Source organism: Rutidosis leptorrhynchoides, chromosome 2 (genome assembly GCF_046630445.1).
Source record: "Rutidosis leptorrhynchoides isolate AG116_Rl617_1_P2 chromosome 2, CSIRO_AGI_Rlap_v1, whole genome shotgun sequence".
NCBI classification, from domain to species: domain Eukaryota; kingdom Viridiplantae; phylum Streptophyta; class Magnoliopsida; order Asterales; family Asteraceae; genus Rutidosis; species Rutidosis leptorrhynchoides.
Window position 1 is genome coordinate 32,450,722 of NC_092334.1, and position 13,921 is coordinate 32,464,642.

The window sequence follows — 13,921 nt, forward strand, 5'->3', positions numbered from 1 at the left end:
CACACATGTTTAAATAAACACAACATAAGGACCGGAAAATCCAATATGCCAATTTCCAATATGTATATGGTAGGATACTTGAGGGGTCCGTATTGAGAAATATGTAGCATAGTAAGTTTCTCATTGGTTAGAATTTTCCAAGCCCAACACGGATAGTCGTTGACTTTGACTAGTCGCTGTACATTCTAAAGTGGGTGAGGGGGTTTGTTGTAAACAAGGTGATAAAATAGGGACTACTTCATACATTCATAAAAAAGTTAAAGGGGCTTAGAGGATAAAAAAATATATAAATGCAGTTATTGATAAAACCGCCATAAAGTAAACGACCTTGTATTCCCTTTCAGAGACTTATTTAGAACTCTGACTTCAAATAAAACATTTTCAGAAGAAGAAATCTGTCTGAACTCACTTTTTTTTTGTAACGCCTACTTGTTTTGACAGAAGAATTTTACTTTTTTTTTTTTTTTTTTAATTATTATTATTATAAAAATAGTAATAAAACTGTGGGAAACAGTTCTGTTTTGTTTAGAGAAAACGAAGAAATTATTGATCTATGGAGAAGGGCGGAATACTTCAAATAATCAAGGTGTGTTTTTGTTTTTTGTTATTATTAGTTTATATTTTGTATATATTATATATAGTTGTTGAATAATTGAAGTTTTATGATGATGAAATTTGGTTTCTAGGAATTATTATGATGATAGTAATTAGTAATAGTAATAGTAATAGTTATGGGTTGCTAATTGGTTCGGAGTTTGAATGATTGAATTATTTGTTTTTAATTTGATATATTTCTGTTTGAATATTTATTTTTGTGTACGAGTATTTGATACGGAGTATTGTTTATATTTGGCAAAAATATTATCCTTGTTTGAATGAGTGGCTGTGATTATATGATTTAATTCATCACTATTTTTGTCATAAATAGCAAACTCAATCTCTATGATGAACATATATTGAAGTTTTGATTTGGATTCTTGAAAGTTTACATATGTACTCATTGTACTCAAATTCATACATGCTAACACTAATTTTATCATATATATATATATATATATATATATATATATATATATATATATATATATATATATATATATATATATATATATATATATATATATATATATATATATATATATATATATTTTATATAATTATCACAAAATAGCCCGTTGGTTGGAATTCTGATGTCCTAACAAGAGGTATCAGGTTCAAACCTAACTAGACACACATCTTGTGGTTGATTAGCAAAAGGGTGTGAAACTGTCATACGTAATCTGATTAGGCTTGCGTTCATGAGTATAAATATTCGCCCTCTCTGGGTAATTTGAACAAATAAAACCTCATCCGCTTACCCTTTTTACCACTAATTTTATGGTCTTGTAATATGAATTGTTTTGCCTTTTGAAGTTAAAAGATCTAAAATATGAGTTGTTGAACATGAAAACGAAGTTTATTAGGGGGAAATCATTCGTGTAGTTAACTGGACTAATGTTACGTGCAGTTTAACTAAAATTAATGGAGATTATGTTTATGGAAAGATAAAAGATTCTTTTTCCAGAAAAAGTCGCCTTTGGTGCCCAAATTGATTTTAAAGTTTACTGCACATTACTTTTTTGCTTTTGGGAAAGGAGGGTGCTTATTTCTAGTTCTGGAAATTAGTTTGTAGTGGTTCACACATAAGAGGGTTAGTTGATGTGCATAGTTGATGTGGATAAAGAAAACTACTTACAAATTTATCTAAACTTTATACCTTTTGGCTTTATTTAAAACTTGTGGTAATAATATATGTATGACCAAAATTTCATTTTAAGGGGTAATATTGTAGGTATTGATCAACTGCACACCTATAGTCTAAAGTTAGAAATCATTGTTATGACTGAGTTAGTTAATTCCGACCCATACTCTAATGTACGCGACCCAACCGGATTACTCTGTGTCCGTTTCCAACCCTTCCCTAACTGGAAGCCGATTGTGTTTATTGTTCAAAACAATATGCAAAGAAATATATTTATTAATCCATAAGATATATAATTTTACGATTGAACGACAGAAAGCTGCGTGCCTTGATCCATCCCCGTCGGACACGGGAAAAGGAAAAAGCAAGGCGAGTCATACGAAAGTTTCTCATGGATTTCATTTGGTAGAAGGCAAGTCTGGACATGACATGGAAGACTACCATGTTGCTGAATATCGAACCATAAAGGGCCATGTGCTCGGACTATTTGCTATTTTTGATGGCCATTTGGGTGATCGCGTACCAAATTATTTAAAAGACAATCTTTTTAACAACATACTTGGTGAGGTAAATCTAGCTATACCAATGCTTCTTTTTATAATGATATGCATATAGTTCTACTGAAAGATTTAGTGTACGTATATTTGTATTTACTTATTGTGTCCCTTGACGTTTTGCAGCCAAGTTTTTGGAAAGAACCAGAGAAGGCAATAAAGGATGCTTATCGTTCTACGGACAAATTTATCCTTGAGAACGTTGGGCAATTAGGACCTGGTGGTTCAACTGCTGTTACTGCAATAGTGATTGATGGTAAAGATCTGTGGGTGGCAAATATAGGAGATTCGAGAGCTGTTCTATGCGAAAGAGGATCTGCGAATCAGCTTACGGTGGACCATGAACCACACGTAGAAAGAAGGAGGATTGAAAAACAGGGTGGATTTGTAACTAATCTTCCGGGTAACTCTTTCCAAAAAAAAATTAATTCTGAGCATGCAGCGTTATGTTTAGTAGTAAAAAATTAGAAGTGACAAAATGGGCGGTTCAGACATTTAAAGCGTAAGAAGGTAACGAATGGTAACTTTGTATGGACTGATGGGTTAAGTGACCCAGACCACTTCTTGTCCAATTCTTTTAAGATGTAGTTTGTTTTCGATATAAGTAATGTGCTAGGTAAGATTACAAACACTGTTTTACACAAAAAAAGTTACGAGCTTTTCTTCCATGTTTGGGTTACCAGGAAGGCTGGTATTTTTACTTTGCTATACACGAACTATCCGGAACAATCCGTGACCGTTTCCCAAACCTTCCCTGGCCACCTAAGATTGAACCTGCGACCTCTCGCAATGAGCTTATTATCACACAAGTTTTTAATAAAATGACTTGATGTTCTTGGCTTGAAAAGTTCTTTTTGGGAGGGTTTTGGCACGTTTCATTTTTGGTGATTTTACGTTTAACTTGTTATTCATCATTAGATTGTCCAGTAATCATCATGTCATAATTAAGTATTAAGGTGAATATATCGTTATTTCTCTAGGTGATGTACCTCGAGTCAACGGTCAACTAGCTGTTGCTCGTGCTTTTGGAGACCAGAGCCTTAAAGCACATCTAAGTTCAGAACCCGACATAAGACATGTACCGATCAACTCTACCATAGAACTAGTGATATTGGCGAGTGATGGCTTATGGAAGGTCAGTTAACTCTTTTCTAGGTTTATATGTTTGAGAATATATATACTTCAGTTCCCATCTTCTTTTATTGCAGTAATAACGGTCAATATCTTTTAAATCTGTTGAAAATCTTTTAAATATGACCTGTGGTAATCTTGCTTTTGAATGAAAACATCTCAGTAGTTCTCATGCCTTGTGGTACACCTTGGTTAACTTTTGACCAATTTGACCCGTACAACCTGTTTAACAGCTCATTTTCATTTTAGATAGTTCATCAAAGCTTACATTTTTGTCCTATTACCACTAAAGTATAATTCATATCGACCCATTTACTCACTAGTAGAGATGGCAGTGGATTGGATATGGATCGGATGATGCCATATTCACATCCATATCCATTTAAATTATATTCATCCAAATCCATATCAATATCCATTTAATTTCATTTCATCCGTCCATATCCACATCCGTTAGATTAAGCAGGTTAATGGATATCCGTTGGATAATAAATAAAAAGTGAATATAACGACTATTTTGACATTTAAATATAGATTATAACAAATGTAAATGTATAATCTCTATGTTTTTAGTTTATTAAACATGTTTTTATTGTAATTTGTCGCCGATTGCGACTTTAACCGATCAAAATATGTTACAAATAAGTATATATATGTTTAAACTAATCTAAATGTGTAACGTTTGATGTTATTAGTAACAATTTAATAATTTTTACTTCCATAACCCTTATTTTCGTTAATAACTTAAAATTTTATAGGTTATATGTATGTATATATCGATATGTAGATCCACATGCATGTATTTTAGTACGTATATATGTATATATAGACGTATTTCGGGTGGTAACGGGTATATCCATGGATGATAAATTGTCATCTATATCCGATCCACAAAATATTTATATCATCCATATCCATATCCAAATTCATTAATCGTCTATTTACATCATCCCTGATCGGGTGGGTGATATCCATGGATGGAACATCCATTGCTATCTACCTCTGCTAGTACGTCAAATAGTATTATGGTTACCTCACGTTTAAAAGACGGCATCAAGATTTTTTTTATTTTTATTTGTGAATCGTTACTTGAGTTTATTTACCTATGTGTTTTGTATAGGTGATGAACAACCATGAGGCAATTGAGATTGCGAAGTCCTCCAAAGACCCCCAAGCAGCAGCGAAGCGTTTAACAACAGAGGCATTAGCAAGAAAAAGCAAAGATGATATCTCTTGCATTGTTATTCGATTCGGATGATCACAAAACTGATGCAATTTGGTAATAAATCCTTCTTATTTATATTGGCTTAGATGGTTAATTATATGGGTAAGTAAAATTAAAATCTTGTATATAATATATCAACTAAGCTCAGAGTCATGCAAAGAAGCATATGTTTATGGAGCTTAAAATGCACTCCGCTCTTAATCTCTTGTTCTTTGTACTTCTTTTTTCTTTTTTGATATTTAGATTTTTTTTTTTTTTTTTTTTTTTGGTTTGTATAATTGTTATGCACAAGTAAGACCTTGTAGGTGATTCATGTATAGCTTTAATTAGAATTTATATCAATGTGAAGGGTTTGCTTCATTTGTGCTCATATTACATGTTTTGAGCTGAGCTTTACTTTATATTAAAAGTCGTTCAATATAGTAGCATCACTTATTTTCCACAACGCTGTTTATCAAGTTTGACTTCGACCATTTAAAAAGAAAAATTCAGTTTTACCGTCTAGTTGACAGGTGCATCCGTGCATACATTCTTTTAACTTTTTATAAACGATTTTTCAAATGACAAGGGTTGTCGTTAAGGTGCATATATAAAACTCTTATACGTAACGATCATATAATTAACATAAAGTTGGAGCTGAACTTGTACAACAATTCAAAGAAAGAAAAATCCTTTTACATCAACTACTCACTTTTATCATATTATCATATACGTAGTAATTTTCAAGAAATCCTATGCATATGTACAATCTGAACCAACATAAAAGCAGAATAATGATAAAATTGAATGTGAGTAAATATGAAATATAGCTGGCTAACACATGAACAGAGTGAGCAGAAAGTAGAGTAATAATATGTTTGTATAGTGAGAAGAGCCATGTGAAGAAAGCACATGACTTGTTATTAAACCATGGACTGGTATGGTATGGGTACACTACAATTATTCATCTTTTATTCTATCACATGTTCATATAACCGTTACATCTTACTATTATTATTTATATATATCACCCCATATACCCACATTAATTATACACTTACATTGATTCCAAGATCATAATATGACAACTACTCCATTAGTTAAGGATTTCTAGTACCCATATACCCACATTAATTATACACTTACATTGATTCCAAGATCATAATATGACAACTACTCCATTAGTTAAGGATTTCTAGTACCATAGATATATAAATACAACTAGTAAGAGGTCCATTGGGCCGAGGCCCAATTAATCTTATGTCTAGCCTACCTTTGTTGACTTGCATACTACAATTGAAATATATTACGGAGTAATAAACATACACGTGTCACACTACTACCTCTGATGCTTAGACGATAATAAAAGCTTTAAAACGAACGTCAGCTAGCTACCGACCACTGGGTAGGCTGATATTAATAATGTCACGAGTCTAACAATTCCATTTATTATCTAGTTGGATGCTTTTGAAACTACTAGTTTAAGTAGAACTTTAGAACCATTTTTATATAAAAAGGGTTAATAGATAACTATTCCTCTAAACCGATTTAATTAAGTTTTGATGATATGATAACTTATAGTGACACGTAATCAGGTATGTGGGATTAGAGCATACCATGTTCATTGTATTCATGAAAGGAGATCATGAGAAATCATTTGTAATTATATGACTGCCCATTTTAAGTTATATTCAAGAAAACATGAATACATACATACATACATGATCCCATACTATTATTATTATTGTACACAATGCAAAAGTCTAAAGTTGTTGAGTCATGATGAAATGAATGCAAACAATGGCAGATTATTACTCCACATTGACAATATAAGTGAATATATTGTATACATAATAAATAATAATGAATATCCTAATTTGGAGATTTAAATTATTATACAACATATGATTATGATTATGAAACGTAAAAATATTAAACACACAAATAGCATCAAACTAAACCCCTAATTCCCAAAAAAGCTCTAGATAATAATATATCCAAATATAGATAGATAAACCTCTATGCTTTTTTACCTTGATTTTTGAAGGAATGTGAATGGTGGATGTTGTGTATGTATAAGTTAATAGTATGGAATTACTGGAGGTGGTGGAGAAGCGTAGGATACTCCGATTACTGGTGGTAGAGGGGTGTTATCTGATTGTGGTGGTGGTGGTGATTGAGAATGATGAGATGGTGGTGGTGATTGAGGATGATGAGATGGCGGTGGTGATTGAGAATGATGAGATGGTGGTGGTGATGGTGATGGTGGTGAATGATGGTGGCTAGTGGGTGGTGGAGGTGGCAGTGGAGGTGTTGGTAGAGTGCATCCGACTGATGGTGGTGGTGGTGGTGAGAAATGGGTTTCTGGTGATGATCCAGAGGTTGGGGGTGGTGGTGGCAATTGGTGACTTCCAGGTGGAGATTGGTGACCTCCGTGTGGTGGTGATTGGTGGCTGCTCGGCGGTGATTGGTGACTTCCGTGTGGTGGTGATTGTTGGCTGCTAGGTGGTGACTGATGGCTTCCGTGTGGTGGTGACTGATGAATTCCGTGTGGTGGTGATTGGTGGCTGCCAGGTGGTGGTGATTGGTAACTTCCAGGTGGTGGTGATTGGTAGCTACCGGGTGGTGACTGATGGCTTCCTTGTGGCGGTGATTGGTGGCTGCCGGGTGGTGGTGATTGGTAGCTGCCAGGTGGTGGAGATTGGTAGCTGCCGGATGGTGGAGATTGGTAGCTGCCAGGTGGTGGAGATTGGTAGCTGCCAGGTGGTGGTGATTGGTAGCTGCCGGATGGTGGTGATTGGTAGCTGCCGGATGGTGGAGATTGGTAGCTGCCAGGTGGTGGAGATTGGCTTCGTTGTGGTGGTGATTGGTGGCTGCCGGTTGGTGGTGATTGGTAGCTGCCAGGTGGTGGAGATTGGCTTCCATGTGGTGGTGATTGGTGGCTGCCGGCTGGTGGTGATTGGTAGCTGCCAGGTGGTGGTGACTGGTGACTTCCTGGTGGAGACTGGTGGCTTCCGGATGGTGGAGATTCAGAACTTCCTGGTGGGGATGGGTGACTCACAGGAGGCGATTGGTGGCTTCCGGGTGGCGGTGATTGGTAGCTTCCTGGTGGCGGTGATTGATGACTTCTTGGCGGTGATTGGTGGCTACCATGTGGTGGAGATGGAACAGGTTGACCAGTTGGTGGTGATACATGGGAAACAGGTGGCGGTGGTGGATGATAATGGGATGACGGAGAGTTTCCTTCACTAGGTGGCGGTGTAACAACTGGAGGCGTCACCGGTGGCTGCGGTGGTAGTTGAGGAGACGAGTGTGAACTCGTTGGTGGTGGTGGAGGGTGCGTTTTTGTACCCGGTGAAGTCCCCGAACTAGGCGGTGGTGATCGACCCGGTTGACCTGAAGGTGGCATTGGAACAGGTGAAGACCCCGAACTAGGCGGTGGTGATCGACCAGGTTGACCCGAAGGCGGCATTGGAACCGGCCCCGTCGTCGGAGGCTGAGACGGCCTTGGAACCGAACTCGAACCACCACATTGCAAATTCCTACAATTAACAGGCCTTGCATCTCTAGAACTACATTGCCTAACAGACCTTTGATTCACTCTTCCAAAAATACAATTCTGACCATCATCAAACACCTTACCACCACCCAAACACGACGGCGCTTCACCCGTAAAATAATTAAACGAATAAGTAAAGTTCAACAACCGCGGTAACCTACATATACCATCAGGCACCACCCCAGTCAGCCTATTATGCGCCACATTCAACTGTTCAACACTTCTCATTCCGGCTATCGCACCCGGCAACGGACCTTGTAAGTTATTAAAACTAACGTCGAAAACCGTTACTTGTTTCAATAACCCGACCTGAACCGGAATACAACCGGTCAAGTTATCATTCATGAGAATAATCTCATTTAATGTCCTCCCCATATTTCCAATACTTGACGGAATACATCCTCCTAAATCATTATTCGCCAAAACCAATACTGATACCGGCGAGTTACCTAAATTCTCCGGTATCCCAAACTTAAACCGGTTATCATTTAAAAAAACTGCATCAAGGCTTTTATCAAACAATGCATCTGGAACCGGCCCTTCGAACTCGTTAAACCGAAGATCTAAAAACTTTAAAACGGGCAACGATAACACCACAGTTGGAAACACACCGACAAAACGGTTATTACTCAAATCAAGCTCATAGAGTAATTTTAGATTCTTAAATGTTTTTGGGACCGTGCCACAAAATCGGTTCGAGTTAATATGAAAAAGAGCAAGATCGGTTAATAAGCCGAGTTCGGGTGGGAGGTAACCCGCGATATCCGCGTGGTTTAAATCAATACCTGCGACAACCCGAATAGAGGGGTTGGATGGAAACGGGGCGCAGTACACACCCGAGTAGGAACATACATTTGGGCCGACCCAGTTAGTTGTAAAGTTAAATGGGTCGGATAGTATAGCTTCTTTCCATGCTTGGAGAGCAATGTAGGCTTGTCTAAGTCTTGGGTTTTCAAAAGTGAGAGGTGGGTTGGTGGTGGTGTTATCGGCGGCGGCGGAGAGGTGGAGGCCGGCGGCGGAGATGAGGAGGGTGAGGAGGAGATAGGGTGGTGGCATGGTGGTTGGATTGAGAGAGAGAGAGAGAGATTGGAAATAAGAGAGTGAAGTGAGGGTGGGTTTGTGAATAAATGGGACAACGTGAGATTACTGTTTTGTTTCCCACCAATGTCAGAATTTAAAGCCTTGGTTTTAATATTGTTTTTAATTTTCTATTTACTGATACTTTTTATTTTATTTTTATTGATTGAGGTCTGAATTATTGTAGTATATACTTTTTTTGTTTGAAATTAAAATTGTAATTAGATACTCCATGTAAATATTGAGGAGATGTTACGGTAATTACTTGAATAATAATAAAAGAAATATACTACGTACTTTGTGTTTGACAAGTAGGCATTTATTATTTGTAACATGATTATTGTGAAATTTAAATTCTACTCGTATAAAACGGGTTGCAGATTGTGTTATAAAACGGATTGCAGATTGATAATCTCTTATTGATTATTGAATCGCGAAACGCTTTTCAAATTAAGTATTTCGACTCTTACCTGCCTGGGGTTGCACGAAATCTTAATTAAAATAAGACAAGAACGTAATTTGATTCAAAGCAAGGATAGATCAAATTATAGTATTAATGAGAATGTTATGTTTTCTGTGTATGTTATGAAAAGCAGAAATTCCAAAACCGAATTGATATTCTGTTAGAGACAAACATAAGGTTTATTTACCTTGCACTTAATACTTTATTCATGTATAATATTTAAAACTCTGTTAATTTAATTTTAAAGCACAAATATTCCTTGTTTAATATTGACTTTTCTGGCTTTTTAAACAACAACAAAAAGATCTGAGAAGGAGCTGTGTGATATGATTCAAAGACATATTCGTGTGAAGTTGATGTTATTGAAGTTAAATAGGTCGAATGATGTTTTGAAATTTTCTCAGGTTTGAAATTTGAAGTGGACTGATGATGGATTTAGGTTAATCTGAGTTGGTTTGTTGTTGTATTGTTTTTCTGTATTGGATTTGTGTATGTGTTGTAGTTTTTGGGCTTTAGGCGTTCTTGTATGTTGGGCTTTGGGTATGTCCGAGCCTTCAACCTTGTTTTTGAGAAATTATATATTTTAACTTTGTCGGGGAAAAAATATCGACTTTCCTTATATAATTTTGGTATTAGTATTATTCACGGCAACTGTTAGTTATAAATATGACATTTATTTAAATATAAATGTTTAAATGTAACCATTAAGGCAACGCTTATCATTTTCCTGCTGTTATAAGTATCGTTTATTTCTTACAAAATTTTAGTTATCAATTCAATGACACTCAACTAGCTCTATCTTTTGTTTATGTATCATTTTAACTTTTTTTTAGCCGTACTTAAGTACCCTTTTGTTCGACAGAGATGTATGGTTATTTGTTTGGTCGCGACTGGCTCTGCTACGCTAGGTTCTTAAATACAATAGCAATAAATGTATACTAGTATTTATTAGTTCGTTGAAGTAATATGGACTAATAATAAATAATACTCTTCTCGTTTCAATATAATACTCCGTAGTTCATGTTTGACATTTCAAGTCTTTCATTACCAACTTTGACTTAAAAAAAAAAACTTTGTTTGTGTTATGTTCTTTGATAACATTTATGTGTATTTATTGAATTTTAAACGTAACTTCATTAATATAAATTTCATTAAGTAATATATAACATAAATAAATATATTTGAAGTCGGTGTTGATAAAGAAAAAACTTGAAAAGTCAAACTGAAAAATTAAGACGGAGATAATAACTTTTGTGAAATTAAAATAAAAGTGTAATAATAGTCAATAATTTTTTTTTTGGGGGATAAGCTGATAAACTGTCATATGAACAAGAACTTGGCTACCTAATAGAAGGTAAAACATCGGGTAATCAAGCCACGAGCGCAATAATACTCCATAATATTAATAAACAATATTAATACTCCGTAGTACTGAAATTAGGGGATACTAAAATAGCGTTGGGAAAGGCAATTCATTTGCCATTTTGTTTAGTTAATTTATATAAATTTAATTTATTATAATTTAAAATTAATACATATATAATATAATACTCCGTAGCCCAAGTGGTTGGGGCCCTGAGATCTTTGCAAGAGGTCTCAGGTTCAATTCTTGGGGTGGCCAGGGAAGGGTTGGAAGTATTCCTGATAGGCTGCGTACACTAGAGTATGAGGTCGGATTACTCGCCCTTTCCGGATAACCCGAACAGGGAAAACCTTACAACCCCAACCCCCCTATATGTACATATATAATATAATTTATAATTTATTAAATCATATGTTATTTATTAATTAAATAGAGGTTTAAAATTTAGTTAGAAATAGTGTAATACTTTAGGGATTATAACTTAAATAGTATATTGTAAACCTTATAAAAAATCAGGGATTAAAACTGAACTTTTTAATAATATATCATCTTCTTTCATTCTTCTTCCTCCAAATGTGCAATTTTTTCTCCAGATGTGCAATTTTTTTTCTCCTATCTTCTTCCATCTTCTAATCAAAAAAAGAAAATGATATCAAACACAAATTACCATTATCAATTATTTATAATCAAAAAGGAAAATGAAATCAAACACAAATTACGTGAAATCTTTTGATTGGTTAACCCAATCCTCATGCCTTCATCTTCTTCCGTGATGCAGCCATCACGCTTTCATCATTTTCGAACGATCACGCCGCATAACGCCGCCATAGAGGCGTGATGGTGGCGATTTCGATGCGATAACGATGCATTAACAATGGTCTTAGATGATCTTAAATTCTACAAATTTGACATTATTAATAATTTTCTTTTGAATTTGTACGTATTAAAGCTTTTTTAACTAAAAAAAATTATCATTATTAAACAATCAATATTTTATACAGCAACATATTTTATATTTCGTTTGCTACATTCGTATGTAGCATGTTAGACTCTGCACATAAGGTACATACGCCCTGTGCACAACTCGTAACAAATCACATCCATCTAAAGTACTCGTAAAATTTATGATAAGGATATTAGGGTGATCCTAAAAGTATGGGTGATGATATGTACACAACCTATTTTTATTATGTACACAACCATTATGCTTTACAATGTTGTACAGTACAACACTGTAAAACATGATAGTTGTGTACATATCAAAAATGGGTTGTCACTCCCTAAAAGTATAAGTATATAAATGTAGTACTAATTCTTTATCCGTGTAAAGTGGAAATTAAAGGAGAAGGAACAATACAAGTGTAAATGTCGAATCGTATAAAGTTGAAAGATGAAAAAATGTGAAGACATGCACTATTGCTCTTTGACAGATTAAAAGGAAAAAAAATTAATTCAAAAAATAATCATAATACGGAGTAATAATTACGGAGTAATGATAATATTGATAATAATTAATAATTAATAATAAGAATAAGAGTAAGAAGAAGAATAATATAAGGGCAAATTTCACTAAAAGATAAAATTTTTACCTCAATTTTCTATTTCGGGTAGTCTATGTTTATTTTTAACGTTTAAAGGATTGTTTTATAAAATGTTAATAAAAAAGGAGTATAGTTATTTTTAAGTTAAAACTCCAGTTTAAAAAAAAACGATACTCCATTTTTTAAGTAAATCATATGCAAGCCTGATTATTGACACTTACCTGAGGATATGGCAGACCTTGTGAATAATGAGTCTTACGAACTCCATATTTACTTAATTTTTGTTATGTTCGTAGAAGATTAACGGCACACGTATGTGTCAATTATCAGGCTTGCATATATTCGTTATCCGCAGGTTAGTGCCAATGATCAGGCTTGCATATTATTTACTTAAAGAAATGGATTATCGTTAATTTTTTTACGGAGTTCTAACTTAAAGTAACAATATTCCTCTTTTTGATTAACATTTAATAAAAGAGTCTTTTAAACGTCAATTAAACATAAATTACCCCAAATAGAAAATTAGGATAAAATAGTTACCTTTTAGTAGAATTTGCGCTAATAATAATAATAATAATAATAATAATAATAATAATAATAATAATAATAATAATAATAATTTTGGAAAGCTTATAGTTTTATATCCACCAATGGAACAGGATACAAGTACTAGCGATTCAAAAAGTGAACAAACTACCATGGCCGGCTAAGGCTATGGGCGAGGCGGGCGACGGCCCGGGCCATCACGCGGTTAGGGCATCATTTCGAGAAAAATTATTAATACCCATAGTTTAAACCTCATAAAGATATATGTTTGCGTAAATGTTGGGGCATTTTATAATCATTTCGCTCGAGGCATGCAAAAACTTTGACCAAAGTTTGACCGGTCCTGACCATGCTACAACAAAATAGAGACTACAACAAACAACAAACATTCCTCCATTTCTAAATCAACCAAAGAAGAATGTATCTAACTGCTAGAGCCACCTTTGAAGCATTATCCGTACCCATTTGGTAGTTTGTTGAGCTGAGAGCATTTTGGAAACCATTAGGAGAAGAGTTACAGCAACCCCACCATGAAAGCTATTTTCGTCATAATGGAACAATATACTTGCAATGTAAATAAGTGATCAATGCTTTCTTGCTATCCTTCGCAGAAGGGACACAATGATGACACCAAATTCACACCACGATTCAACAAGTTTTCCTTTGTTGCGAGTTTGTCCATACTTCACCTGAATTTTCTTAGGAATGGATGATAGGCAATAGCATGCGCCAAGGTTGCAAA

The 13,921-nt window shown here is 34.9% G+C and overlaps 2 protein-coding genes across 2 annotated transcripts; one reads left to right on the forward strand and one right to left on the reverse strand.

Moving 5' to 3' along the window:
• The first annotated feature begins 482 nt into the window (after positions 1-482).
• LOC139890691 (probable protein phosphatase 2C 44) lies at positions 483-5,021 on the forward strand. The gene is made up of 5 exons (XM_071873599.1): positions 483-586; positions 2,057-2,308; positions 2,422-2,698; positions 3,276-3,430; positions 4,547-5,021. Exons 1-5 carry the CDS (start codon positions 554-556, stop codon positions 4,682-4,684), a joined length of 855 nt encoding a protein of 284 aa, XP_071729700.1. The 5' UTR covers positions 483-553; the 3' UTR covers positions 4,685-5,021.
• Positions 5,022-6,518: 1,497 nt separating this feature from the next.
• Positions 6,519-9,263, reverse strand: LOC139887759 (uncharacterized). Its single transcript, XM_071870816.1, has one exon. The coding sequence runs from the start codon at positions 9,243-9,245 to the stop codon at positions 6,711-6,713; it is 2,535 nt and encodes an 844-aa protein (XP_071726917.1). The 5' UTR covers positions 9,246-9,263; the 3' UTR covers positions 6,519-6,710.
• Positions 9,264-13,921: the final 4,658 nt, after the last annotated feature.